This window comes from Perca flavescens, chromosome 18 (genome assembly GCF_004354835.1).
Source record: "Perca flavescens isolate YP-PL-M2 chromosome 18, PFLA_1.0, whole genome shotgun sequence".
NCBI classification, from domain to species: domain Eukaryota; kingdom Metazoa; phylum Chordata; class Actinopteri; order Perciformes; family Percidae; genus Perca; species Perca flavescens.
The window spans coordinates 19729437-19742063 of NC_041348.1; the positions used below are offsets into that span (position 1 = coordinate 19729437).

The following is a 12627-nucleotide window of genomic DNA, read 5'->3' on the forward strand; positions in this document are numbered from 1 at the left end:
TGGAGCAACTTCCATGGTGAGAGATAACCATGTGTGAGAAGCCCACTGGGCAGAGACCCCAATGGCAATACACACAGCTACACATTTTATCTTTATCATGGAGACAGTATAACACAAAAGGAATTAAACCTATACCCAGCTGATTAAGGCTTTATTTTTTGTTTTGCTTATCTTAACTCATAAGAACAGATTGGTATCTTCCAGGAAAAGATTCTAACATTGTTCAGAATGGATACTATAAGGGTTAGGTATAACAGGCCCAAGTGACTTCTACATGCTGTACTTCTTCAAGAATGCAGGTCATCCAACTTAATTTCTCCTAAGTCTTAGTAGTTTTAGAACAGTGGTTCCCAACCTTTTTTCCTTGGCGCCCCCCCTACTCATGTCTAAGAAAAGCTGAGCCCCCCCGAAACCGAAGTTGAGGTAACTCTCCAGATAGAGCCTTACTTTCTTTTTTGATACAGAGGAGTTATCAGCACGGTTAAGATTCTCCTCCATGTTTCATTTATAAAATAGTGATGCCGTGGCGGCTGGAAAAACGAGGATACAACAAAATACTTTTGTATACATTATATATTGTAGTGTATTATCATAATTTGTTTAACATGTGCAAATATATATATATTTTTTTCCTCAACCTCAAACCAGATAAAGAATTGCGCCCCCCCTGTGATCTTTGCCACCCCCCCTGGGGGTGCCCGGACCCCAGGTTGGGAACCACTGTTTTAGAATATCTAAAGAAGAACTGGGTTGTTAGCATAGAAGAAATGACTGAACAGATCATGAGAACACTTTTATCTACAGAAGCTCAAACTTCTAAATAAACATTCTTAGGAAACACTGTTAACTAGTCTAATGATCTCGGAAAATATGGAGTATGGACTTAACATCTCACCAAAATAAAATAAAAAATATGGAAATCATTTTAACATGCTGTAAGGCAAATTACTTTTTAGCCTGTACTATCTTAATAATAAAGTGCTTTCACAGATAAAGTAGGTCTTCCCTACACATGAACATATAAAAAAAAGTATTTTTTTGGAAGAACTGATGCTTGTTTTTCTGACAAAATAGTTCTGATTTAAAACAAGTGAAAGCATATGTGAAACTCAGTTTCACAGTAAGTAATTATATAAATCATTTAAAGTGCCCATATTATGCTAATTTTCACGTTCATAATTCTATTCAGGGATTGTTCGTTATTTATTTAAGGGGCAACCGGAGGAGTTTTGGGACCTTTAGCTATAATTGACATGACCCTCCCCTCACCAGTAAAAAAATGTCTATGACCCTCCAAAACAACTTAAAAAAAAGGCATGACCCTCCCCCAACAATTTATCAATACCTTCTGCACTGGTTTGCACTTGGCAAATATATATACAGATTTCCATTGTTTTTTTGTGAGTAAACCTCTGCTTTCTCATCTGACGTACACTCCTCTGTTATGGAGTGGTCGCCATTTCAGTAGATTTACTCACTAACATAGTTGTGGAAACACAATAAGCATGGAAACTAAATGCACACTTCCTGCATTACTGCATTACTTCAAATACTAAGTTACTCCTCTAGTAAACTAGTATTCACCTGAAATAAAACAATAAAACATTGAGACCATTCAGCAAGGCACTCTGGGTAACATTCAACACACAAATTGGTTGCTATGGACTCGTCACTAGGCTTCCTCCACTTCGCCGTTTAAACAAAGTGGAATAAACGTAAATCCAAATCTACACAAAACCCGCAATCAATTAGTAAGTTGACTTCAAATGTGGCATTTAGGAAACCTTTATTGCAACCTTGGTACGGTAAGATATCCAGACATAGTGCAACAGTCATTTTCGTTTTTTACGTCCTGCTGCTCCCATCGTCAGCCAGAAAATATTTTTTTTAGTAAAGCAGTATATGAAATCATATGTATCACCTACCACCATTTAGTTGTTTTGTGTTATTTAAGATATTTATAAAATATCTGGTCATGCCAGACGTAATTATTCCACTAATTTTTTAAACAATGCAATTACCCGTTTCAGCCACCAGGGGAGCAGCTCCCCCTGCCCCACAGCCAACTCATGGGTCAGACCCATCTGGTAGCGAAGGAGGGCCGAGACTAAGAGCTACATGGAAAAATATGCACCAAACAAGTCACTTTGAAATTTAGCTGTTTCATGAATACAAAAGTTGGCTGATATCATATATTTGTTGTACTGCACATTGCTGCAGCTCCTCTTTTCACCCTGTGTTCAGGTCTCTGTTTTAGCTACAGAGTGAGACATCTCACTGCTGTAACATCTTTGTTGGCAGTCGCACATGCACAGTAGCTAGGTAAGGATCATGTCAGCTAGCTAGATGTTTAAACTTCGGTCAGTTACAAAGCAGGATTAGCCGTCTTCTAAACGAGGGCGCACTTCCAACTTTGCATTGAATATCTGCAGAACAGGGACATGTAAGTAGTTCTTTTGTAGATTATGGTGAACTAGTGTGTGTTGCAGCCAGTGTTGGTCATCTTACTTTAAAAAATTAATTAGTTACAGTTACAAATTACTTCTCCCAAAAAGTAATTGAGTTAGTAACTCAGTTACCACATTGTAAAAGTAATTAGTTACTCAGCAAAGTAACTGTGACGTTATTTGTTATGTTCTATAACACTATTACGTTCTATAACATCTTTAACGTCAAAGAAAGAAAAATCGAGCTGGAGCTCACGCTAACTGCATTTGGGCTTGGGGGTTGGGTTAGCAGCAGCAACAAGTGTCGTGTTAGCATGTGTTGATGTGAGGTGCTTCATAAGATTGGAGTTGCTTGAGGCAGACGTGGATAAAGTATTTTTTCCTGGGCATAGCGTTCATGTTACATAAACATTCTTGCCTTGAATTTAAAGGAGCGAGAAGTAGTGCCGGTACTTCCAGTTCGAGAACGCTACCTTTGGATTTCCCTGGCTCGTCGCCATTGTCGCTGTCTTGTGTTTAGTGGTAGCAAAGAATTTCTAATAGCGTGCAGTGAGACAGCGTGAGCAGGGCATCCGCATTTGCAACGGTGTCATCATCCCCCCCTCCCCCTGCTCTCTCCAGGCAGCTGATGTGTAGCCAAAGCCTGACAGCTCGCACTTCATTCAATCAAATTGTAGTAATGCGCCACTTTACATTCTCAGTAACGATAACGGTGTTGCAACGATGGGAAAAGTAATTAATTAAATTACTTCATTACTGAAAAAATAACGCCGTTAGTAACGCCGTTATACTTAAACGGCGTTACTCCCAACACTGGTTGTAGCAGTGTTTTGCCATTGAGAAAGAGCTAGCATGCTAGTGCTAGCATGCTACGGTTAGCCCCTTCGTTTCGGCTAGTGACGTAGAAAGCCCTGCAGATTTTGAACAGCTTACACGGAGACTGAAGGCAGGTTACATTCAGAAACCCGTATCTCACTCCAAACAGCATGGATGTTTGTTTTTCCAAGTTTGTATGCGTGTGGAAGTACCAGATACACAAAATAACACCCAAATCCCAGAAAAAGTGTTTTTTTCATAATATTGGCACTTTAACAGCAGACAGTGCCTAACCTGTATGTTTAGCAGCAGGGAATGGTAGCGGGCAGTGAGCTGGGTGGCAGTACCGCTGACACGACTACTGATGTAGGTTTCCTCCAGAACCTGCTGGGCCAGAGATGAGAGGCCATCAACTTCTCCCTGTCGTGCAGTCACTGCCTCAAGACACCCCTGTTCAAAAGGGGCATAGAAAATGTATAATTAGCATCATGCTAGTGAAATCCAGTCAAAATATTTATGATTTAATTGTAAATTATGTTTTTCTTATGAAATAAAAGGGCAAACTTCTAAATGCAAGGAAGAAAAACTACTCAGACTGTCTAACATCCTGACACTGGCAGGAAGCGTGCTCCAAAGATAGGTGACCCTGTAGGGAAATATTCTGTCCCCTGCTATTTTCTTTCAATCGCATGTTGTGTGTGGTGTATGCATAAGTAGGAAAAGTGATGCATTAAAGTGCAAGACCCTGGGATGCCGCATAACTTTTATTTCGGAAGGCAAAATCGTATTATATGCTTGGATATTGTTGTGGCTGTGTTTTGAGTAAGTATATTAGCAGCTACTTAGGGCCTAACATTAGTATTGAATAAAGGTGAGCTGCTAGTTAGTATGCCTCTTGTTGTCCAAAATATTAAAATAAAGTAAATGTGTGGTCTACAGTAAAACCAGGTGTTATTGCTGACTAAAGCTATTTGTTACTGTAAGTGCATACCAGTGAAAGAGAAAAAGGTGTGCAGAAAATATTTTAGGAGAGGATAATATTAATGAGGAAAGAAATAATATTCAGAATTAGAATTAACATGTGTGTTATAAATACAGTAACAGTGCATTGCTGTTATTAATATAGTGTGCTGTCTTCCTTTTGAGATTCCAACCATTATCACTTGCACACAAAAAAGATAACATATCTTGTTAAATTTGAAAGCTCTTTCCCTTCTCTCCCTGACCTTGAGTTTCTTCAGCTGAGTCTCCTTGGTGCCTCTGTCTGACCGCCGATGACGTCTGATGTTTGCGACCTTTTCCATCTCCTCCAGCCAATGGGCCAGGCTCAGGAACCTTTGGCCCATCTGCTTCAGTCTGGTCAGTGTGGAGCTCAGCTGAGTCTGTGTCTCCTCCAGGCAGGCCTGGTAGACCCCCCACTCCCGCTGAGCGGTGTCCAGCGCTCGGTCCTCGATCTGAGGTATACCCCAGGGGATTACTCTGTCTCTGCTGGTCAGTACAGAGGAAAGCAAAGCCTGGCCATTTGAGCAGTGCTCCTGTAGGAGCTATAAGGGAAATAAAATTGGAAGAACAAAGAAACAGTGTGATTGAAGAGTTCATAGTGGTTTAGTTACCAAAAGTCCAGGGTGTCTAATGCCTTGTGTGCACACTGATACAAGGAAGCCTTCCCTTACATTTGTACACTCCCTGTTCATGACAATTATATTATGCACAAAACTCCACAGTATTAATACCTGTAGCTGTTGCAGTGTATTCTCTAGTGTATCCACGCTTCCCTCTGGATGGGACAACGAGGCCAGAGTGGCCTGTTCCTGCTCCAGCCAGTCCTCAAATACATGTAACCCCCTTTGATATTCCTGATGGACCAGCACCAGCCCTTTGGCCTTACTGACTGCATTCTGCAAAACAACAGTTCTGAGTATCTGAGCAGTAAGCAAAAATGTATGTGATGTACTCTGAAGCTATAAATAATTTGTCTTTAAATTTGTAAACAAGAAAGTGAAACAATGACATGAATTCAAAATGATTATTAGAGAAGTTACTAAAATGCTCAACATACAGGTCATACTGTCCAATAGAATAATAATTATAGATAATATGTATACATCTTATAATAATAATTATTAATAATAATAATAATTACAATAAAATAGTGATTTATGAAACAACATAAAGTGGGTGTTCAGAGAAATATTCTCAAAAGTCATTTATTATTCAAACACATGCAGAAGAAAACATTAAACCATATTGTTGTGATACACTAAGTACCTTGGCCTTTTCTTTGAGGGTGTTGTATCTACACTGCAGCTGCTGCACCTCCTGCTGGGTAGTGTAATGTTCAGCCATATTGGACCCCTTTGTGGCAATGGTCTCCAGAGGACTGCTGTGACTCAGTACTTCTTCATAGAGAAGCTGGAATGAAATAAGAACACATACACACCCTCAGTGTAGTACATCTAATCCACCATGAGGCTCTGGGGTATGAATGCGTTTAACTGCATGAGTTTAGAGTAGAGCATTCACTGAAAAAAGTAATTTTTACATTGTGGAGAAAAAGAAAAATTGGAAAAACATGGCAGCTGCTCTGTAAAAAAGTGTTACCGTTCTTATAGCAATAGAAAAAACAGTTGTAGATGTAGTGGATGTTTTGTAGGGTTTAATCTCAATGCAAAAAACAAGTTTACAAAATATAGTCTGGCTTTTTAAAGCTAGCCATGATTAGCGAGCTGTGATACCTTGGTCTTTCCCAGGTTGGCGGTCTTGTCTCTCATCTCAGAGTACTGTCTGTCTGAGCAGCAAAGTGTCTCCTCAACACGGTCCATCCACAGCACAAACTGACCAACGTCCTCCTGGTAGCTGGTCCATTGCGACAAAGCGCCCTCCAGCTGGCTGTTATATCAACATAATAATGTTAACACACAGGGAACAAACATAACACAACACAAAAACACACACAGACAACGTACACATTCATTTAGATCTAATTGTACCAGTAACCTTTTAACCAACTGAAATCAATCAAGTGAAACTAGACAGCTCCCAGTCCCATTCATCAACTAACTGACACATTCATTTGTTTATGATCACAACCTTTTACACTGAATGGAGGCAGAAAGCAAGTAGTCCCATGAGTCTTTGAGGTCCTGGATCTGTTTGCGAATCACTGGGACCCCCTCAGCCGAAGTGTTCCTCTGGACTGCTTCTCCCCGCGTCAGAAGCATCTTTAGCTGGATCTCCCTCTCCTGACGAGCAGCCAGTAAGGCCTACAGACAGAGGTGAGCGAACAGACAGAAAATAACTATCTGAAGTCTAAAATAAATATCTTAATTTTGGTTTCCACACTACTAAAGGAATGCAACATCTTTTACGGATATATTCCCAGCATGGGTCCTAGGAGATAATTTATCTGTTCACCGTCCAAAAACTGAAACTGAATTATTCCTCTGTGTCAAGATACTGCTGCAGTATAACTTTGGTATCAAGGGAAAACTGCTAAACTGGTATGGCTGAACTATGGTTACACTACACAAAAACACAAATCAACCATTATTGTACTATGTTGAGCATTATTATCCAAAGCAAGAAGGCTGACATTGTAATCATTTTAAAGTGAGTTATGTGTATATCTTTGTGTATGTGTATGTGTGTGTGTGGGTGTGTGTGTGGGGGGGGTTGCATTTAGCATTTTTCCAAGCATTTTTATGTATGAAAAGTGCTATATAAATAAAGTAGGATTGATTGATTGATATAGGGGTAAAATTGGACATAAAACTGCCAGACTTGGCTATTTACCTTTTAGGTTAAGCTGCTAAAAGTGCGATTTTCTCACTTTAATCAATGAAAATGTCCACATGACACACTGAAGTTTTTGAATCTAAAATTAACCAATAATCCAATCTCTGAAAACACCCGTCTTGTCCCTCCTTACTTCCAGCTGTAACATCCGGTCCTCTAACAAGCTCTTGTCAGAGGTGGTGGAGATGCAGGTGTTGAGGACCCTCTGGGCTTCACACACCCAATCCTGGAGCTCTTTCAGGCCCTGAGAGAAGAGGCTGTGCTCTCCTACAATACGTTCAATCCTGGAAGCCTTGTCCTTTGGAGATCAGAGCACAGCACTATAATCACATGTCTTACAATGGTTCTGAGAAACAGATTAGCACTGTGTTGAAAACTAAGAACACAATTGGTTCAACAGTGTCTTTATATATTTCTGTTTGCATTTGAAATTACTGTATTTTTTGTCTTCACAGACATATCCAGAGACTTTCCAACCACCACAAGACAGCACCAACACAATGTATTTTGTTTGCAGTCATCACTTGTAAATCTTTAACATCTGTGTAACTGTAGGGTGGAGAAAGGCAGACTATAACAATCTACAAGTGACAATTTTAAATGATTTCATTCCTGTTTCCATGTCTGCCAGGGAAGAGGACCTAAAAATAGCGCTCCACTAGCTAGCTGGAAAAGTAAATACATCTCATTCATCATTGTTGGGCAACTCTCATTGTCCTGAGGTAAAAGAATGGTGCTTTACGGTCAGTGTAATGTTTTGTTCTACGCTGTATCAAATTAATCATAAGAGTGTGACCAATCTAATGAGAGCCTCAAAAAAGGTCAGATTCTTAAGCACTGACACATTTCAGCTCTGGCATTTTAGAAGTGCTTCAGTAGTAAGCCCCACAGCCTCTGCCTTTTTTATGTTGATGAAGCTGCAGCTGTGAGGACCTTTTAGAGGTGAAAGATAGAATATTGCATTCAGGTAAATTACTGTGCATACTCAGACTTTCTTGGGCACAATATTTTACCCAAGGCAAGCTGATTACAGAAACCGTGACTGATGTGCGACTGGGGAATAATGCAAATAACTGATAACAACAGTAAGTGGCTGGACAAAAGGCTCCATGGGTTTTAGCTCACAAAGTACATGAATTAAGCAAAGCACATTTCAGCATGCTGCAGCATTTCTTAGACAGAAGCACAGATTCAGGAAAGGGACAAGGTAGGAGGGGGACAGGGTGTTACCTTGGTTAAGTTGCTGAGGGCTAGGTACTGTGCTGACAGCTGGGATACACGGTGGACGAAGCCCTTGCCGGCAGCTTGTCCCTCCCAGAGACAATGAGCTCTTTCCCTGAGCCTGCCCAGCTCTGCCTCCCGACTGGCCATCTCCTCTAGTACACACTGGACCGGTATGAAGCAGGATGAGGAGATAGAAAAGGGAGAAATAAAGATGAAAAAGCAGTAGGATGTGGGTAAGCGCAGTTGGGAGAGAGAAGAAATGGAGCACATTGGAGAGGATGGTTGTGTGTAAGCACAACAACATTTTGAGTCAAGGGGAAAATGAAACGACAAAAAAGATGAAAGCGATGACAGAGAAGGGAGATGTGAGAGGCACAGAAGAGGGACAAAAGGTTGGGTTAACATGTCACAAGAACAGACAGCACATCAAAATACATGGATAAAGACAGTGGGAAAGAACATCATAAAAAAGCAGCATCAGCAGTATTTCTCTTGATGTTCATTTTTAAATAGAAATGCGGTTATTCGGTTAGACACCACAGCTCAGAGCAGTGATAGGAGACATGCCTGATAAAATACTGCAGGGGGGGGGGGATATTGCCAACACAGGTCCAGACACTGAAGCCTGCATGTTTTGTATTGTACTTCAGGTGCTGTGGGAAGAAATGTAATTGCTGGCAGGGCCAGACAAAAGGCAATGAGGAGAAGCGGTACAGTGGGCGACAGAGTAAATACAAAAATAGCAACAACGATAACGGCAGAGCTTTGAGATGGGCTTGATATATTTTTTCTCTATTGTCAGTTTTATCTTTTAACGCTCCGTGCCTCTCTTCCTTTTTTGTCTCTGTCAGACATGGCAGAGGCTGTTATCACATCCTGAAAAGGGCCTTTTAGCCATGTAGCGCTTTAGCTGTGACAGAAAGAGAATTAATTAGATTTTTGGACTTTTCCTCTGACTATTGTGTCAAGACGCGGCTCTATTTTGATCCAGTGGTGCTCGACAAATGTAATTAGGTCCTTCTCTTTTCCCATCTGATTTGGGATTGTACTTTAGGGATGCATATCTGCTAGAGAGCTACAACTATTTAGTATCCTTGGAATATTGACTTAATATTCAATTTATGGTATAATAACAAGCTTTACTTAAGTGAAGAGAGGAAATGAGAGAGTGTCAGCGATAGCAGCTGAGAAGAGAATTGTAAAAGGCACACTCTCAGTATGAAATATTACAATTAAACAGAAAATGGATTACATTATGGAAACATATTGCTTAAGGAGTAGCTATAAAATGCTGTTAATACTAGGAAACAGACCCATAAATAAGCACCATAATTAAAGAAGTAACGTAATTTTAAGAGAGCTGTTAATGAATAATGTGAGGAATCAGAAGTTGGCTGGTTAAAGAACCCCAGTTGGAGTAGGGTGGTGTAACTGTGTCAGCAGCATGCATTTGGCCTCCACAATACCTGTAATTTGCTGAGCTCCTGTTTCTTGGCTGGAAGGTCATATAGCCGAGCACTGCTCTCCTGAACTCTGACCTCTGTGCTGTTCAGCCAGTCCTGCAGAGGCTCAGCACTGGCCTCAAACTCTGTCATCTGGGACTGCAGGTTCTGGAAATGTGACACATAACTTTAAAATACAACTAGATAAGTTGCACAAACGGATACAACTCAGTTTATTAGAAGAAGTAAAATGTAATTATTTATTCATTAAAGTCTAGCATCATATCTAAGATGCATATCAATATCTCTATGTGTATATACAGTAAAACATCTGTACATAAACAGTGTTAATTAAGAGGTAGGCCACAGGGAAACAGACACAAACAGAAACACTGTATACAAATTCTATGGGCCCTATTTTAACAATCTGAAACGCGAGTATGAAACGCAAGTATGAAACGCAAAACGCAAGTAGCTTTGTGGGCGGATCTCGGGCGCTGTTGCTATTTTACCGGCGGGATAAATGAGTCTTGCGCCCTCCGCAAATCTTAAATGGGTTGGTCTGAAGTAGCTAGGTGTGGTTTGGGCGTAATGTGAAAATAACCAATCAGAGCGTCATCTCACATTCCCTTTAAGAGCAGGCGCGCTTGTTCCATGGCGGATTGCTATTATGACGGCGGATTTGCTTGGCTCACGCCAGGGAGCTGTCCGGGATGCGGCAAAGTAATAAATGCCCGTCTTGGCCGGGTGGCGATGTTGCTGCTCCTCTCGGGCGCATCTCCTCAAGTCTGGAGAGGATTGCTGCAGCCATGGAGCGTGGGCCTCCAAACGCACCACCTGCTCCTGTTGTGTCCCTTCCTCCTCCCCCCACTCCATCTCCGTCCACCCGCTCCACCAGGAGCACATCGCGTATTACTCCCGGACCAGATTCCGCAACTAGCGCCACTGACTTTAGACTAGGTTTTTCCTGGTCAGTGGTTGAATTGTTTTCTGAAACTGCAAAATAGCACCAGGGAACATTTGCGCCTGAACACGCCTCCTCTTTTCGCTGAACCACCCCCAGGAGTGCAAATACATTCACTAATTTAGCGACATGCGTCTGTGGAGGGAAAAGTCCGCTGGGCTTCGGGTGCAAAATAGGAATGATACATGCGTCGGTGTACAAAGGCAATTGCGCTGAGTGCAAGATAGGGCCCTAAGTCTGCATTCATTTAAACATCCAAACTCTACAGTTCTCAGTCTCTATTTTACCGTATATCCCTATTAGATTCAGATTTTCTTTTTCAGAGCCAGAAAAGCAGCATCCAAACAAAAGTGAATTTTAACCAACCTTGAGTGCATCTTCCCTCATCTGCAGGTTATTCATCAGGCTCTTCCAGTCTTCTCTGGCGTTTGCCACCTTGGCCTTGATTCCCTCCACTCTGTCTTTAGATACCACAGCCATCAGCAGCTCCCCACTGGCTCCTACTGTACTCAGCCTGGCCTGGCCATGCTCCCTGTCACTCAAGAACTCCTGTGGGGATACACAGACAAAGACAAAGGAACTGTGATTATTTAACACAAACAGACACACAAAGGAAGGAGGTTGTGAAAATGAAAGAAGGAAAAAAAAGAAACGGACTAAATAACAATCCACAATTTTTTTGTATCTTTTACTTCTGATGCAATGGCTGATGGGTAACTGAAATCAATATGGCCATTCTCTACAAGGTCAAATTATTTGTGTCCCAGGATCTCACTTTATACTGTCAAAAGCAGTAATTAGACCAAGCAATTACTAATTCCATATGCGTGGGCAATGGGCCGAAGGAGGGGCTTAACCCAGACAGGCAATCACAGATAAGGACAGTACAGTGAGCCTGAAATGTGTTGGTTTTTACATAGCTCCTCTGTACCCACCCACAGAAAATGTACACACACACCCACACACACACACATATACACACCCCCGGAGCTGAGTCGATGACAGTAGCACAGCAGGGACCACTCCACCATCTGTGCAGTCAGCACATCACTTACACACACTACAGCTTCAGCTTCCACACACACACACACACACACACACACACACACACACACACACACACAATACAGTACAGTACAGCCACACACAAGATAGGAAGTCTGTGTCTTCCTTCATCTCTGTGTCTCTTTATTTTCTCTCTCTTCTCTGTTTATTCAGTTTTTTTTCTCACACTTACTTTCATTCTCCTCCTGTTAATGTAACTATATACCACCAATTAAGCGTGACACAATGTATGCCCCCGCCCCTCCCACGCTGGCCCTCCTAGGGGTCAGCCATGTGGAAACATTGTTCCACATTCCTCACCAAGTCAATAATAAATAAAAGATGCTCCGCCTCTGTATTCTTCTCCCCTTTTACTGCCATATACTTTATGACATTCCCTCTCATCCTCAAAGCTACACTAGAAACTTCTGAAGGAGCACATACAAAGACTTCTGCACAGGACTTCCCTTCTTTGACATGCTTTTAGAAAATGATATCTTCAAGTAACCTTATGTTCTTTTGACACTTTATAAGTGCAGAATTATTGTCTTACTATTTAAGCTCAGCTCAAAGCAATAATGATATTCCTGTAGTGGACATGGTCAGGTGTCTGAGAGGTAATTAAGCGTCTGGTGCAAGGATGTGGGGACTACCTTAATTGACACCTGACTCTTGGCCAGGGCCCTGGGGTGCTCTAAAGAGCCTGCCAGACTGTTCACCTGCCAGCTTCTTAGAGAAAGACACAGAGACTTCTCAGAAAAAGAGACACAGATATTTTGAAAAGAATGACACAGAGACCCTGCAGTGGAGCTTTCTCTTATCCCTATGTGCCAACTTTCAGCTTATGCAGCCTACGGCAGGTCCAGCTACTCCACCAAGCCCACCAGAGGACACT

At 41.6% G+C, this 12627-nt stretch overlaps 1 protein-coding gene across 4 annotated transcripts in view; it reads right to left on the reverse strand.

Annotated features, from left to right (window-relative positions):
* syne1a (spectrin repeat containing, nuclear envelope 1a) overlaps window positions 1-12627 on the reverse strand; it is an 81633-nt gene that overhangs the window by 64196 nt on the left and 4810 nt on the right. For 3 of the 4 annotated variants that reach the window (XM_028604456.1, XM_028604455.1, XM_028604454.1), the window contains exons 4-13: window positions 11055-11237; window positions 9749-9892; window positions 8289-8444; window positions 7192-7356; window positions 6354-6526; window positions 5999-6152; window positions 5532-5675; window positions 4997-5161; window positions 4490-4807; window positions 3558-3713 (exon numbers count right to left, since the gene is read on the reverse strand). In XM_028604456.1, coding sequence (XP_028460257.1) covers window positions 3558-3713; window positions 4490-4807; window positions 4997-5161; window positions 5532-5675; window positions 5999-6152; window positions 6354-6526; window positions 7192-7356; window positions 8289-8444; window positions 9749-9892; window positions 11055-11237 — 1758 coding nt within the window. The remainder of the gene's footprint in view (window positions 1-3557; window positions 3714-4489; window positions 4808-4996; window positions 5162-5531; window positions 5676-5998; window positions 6153-6353; window positions 6527-7191; window positions 7357-8288; window positions 8445-9748; window positions 9893-11054; window positions 11238-12627) is intronic. The other variant, XM_028604457.1, reaches the window with a different exon arrangement.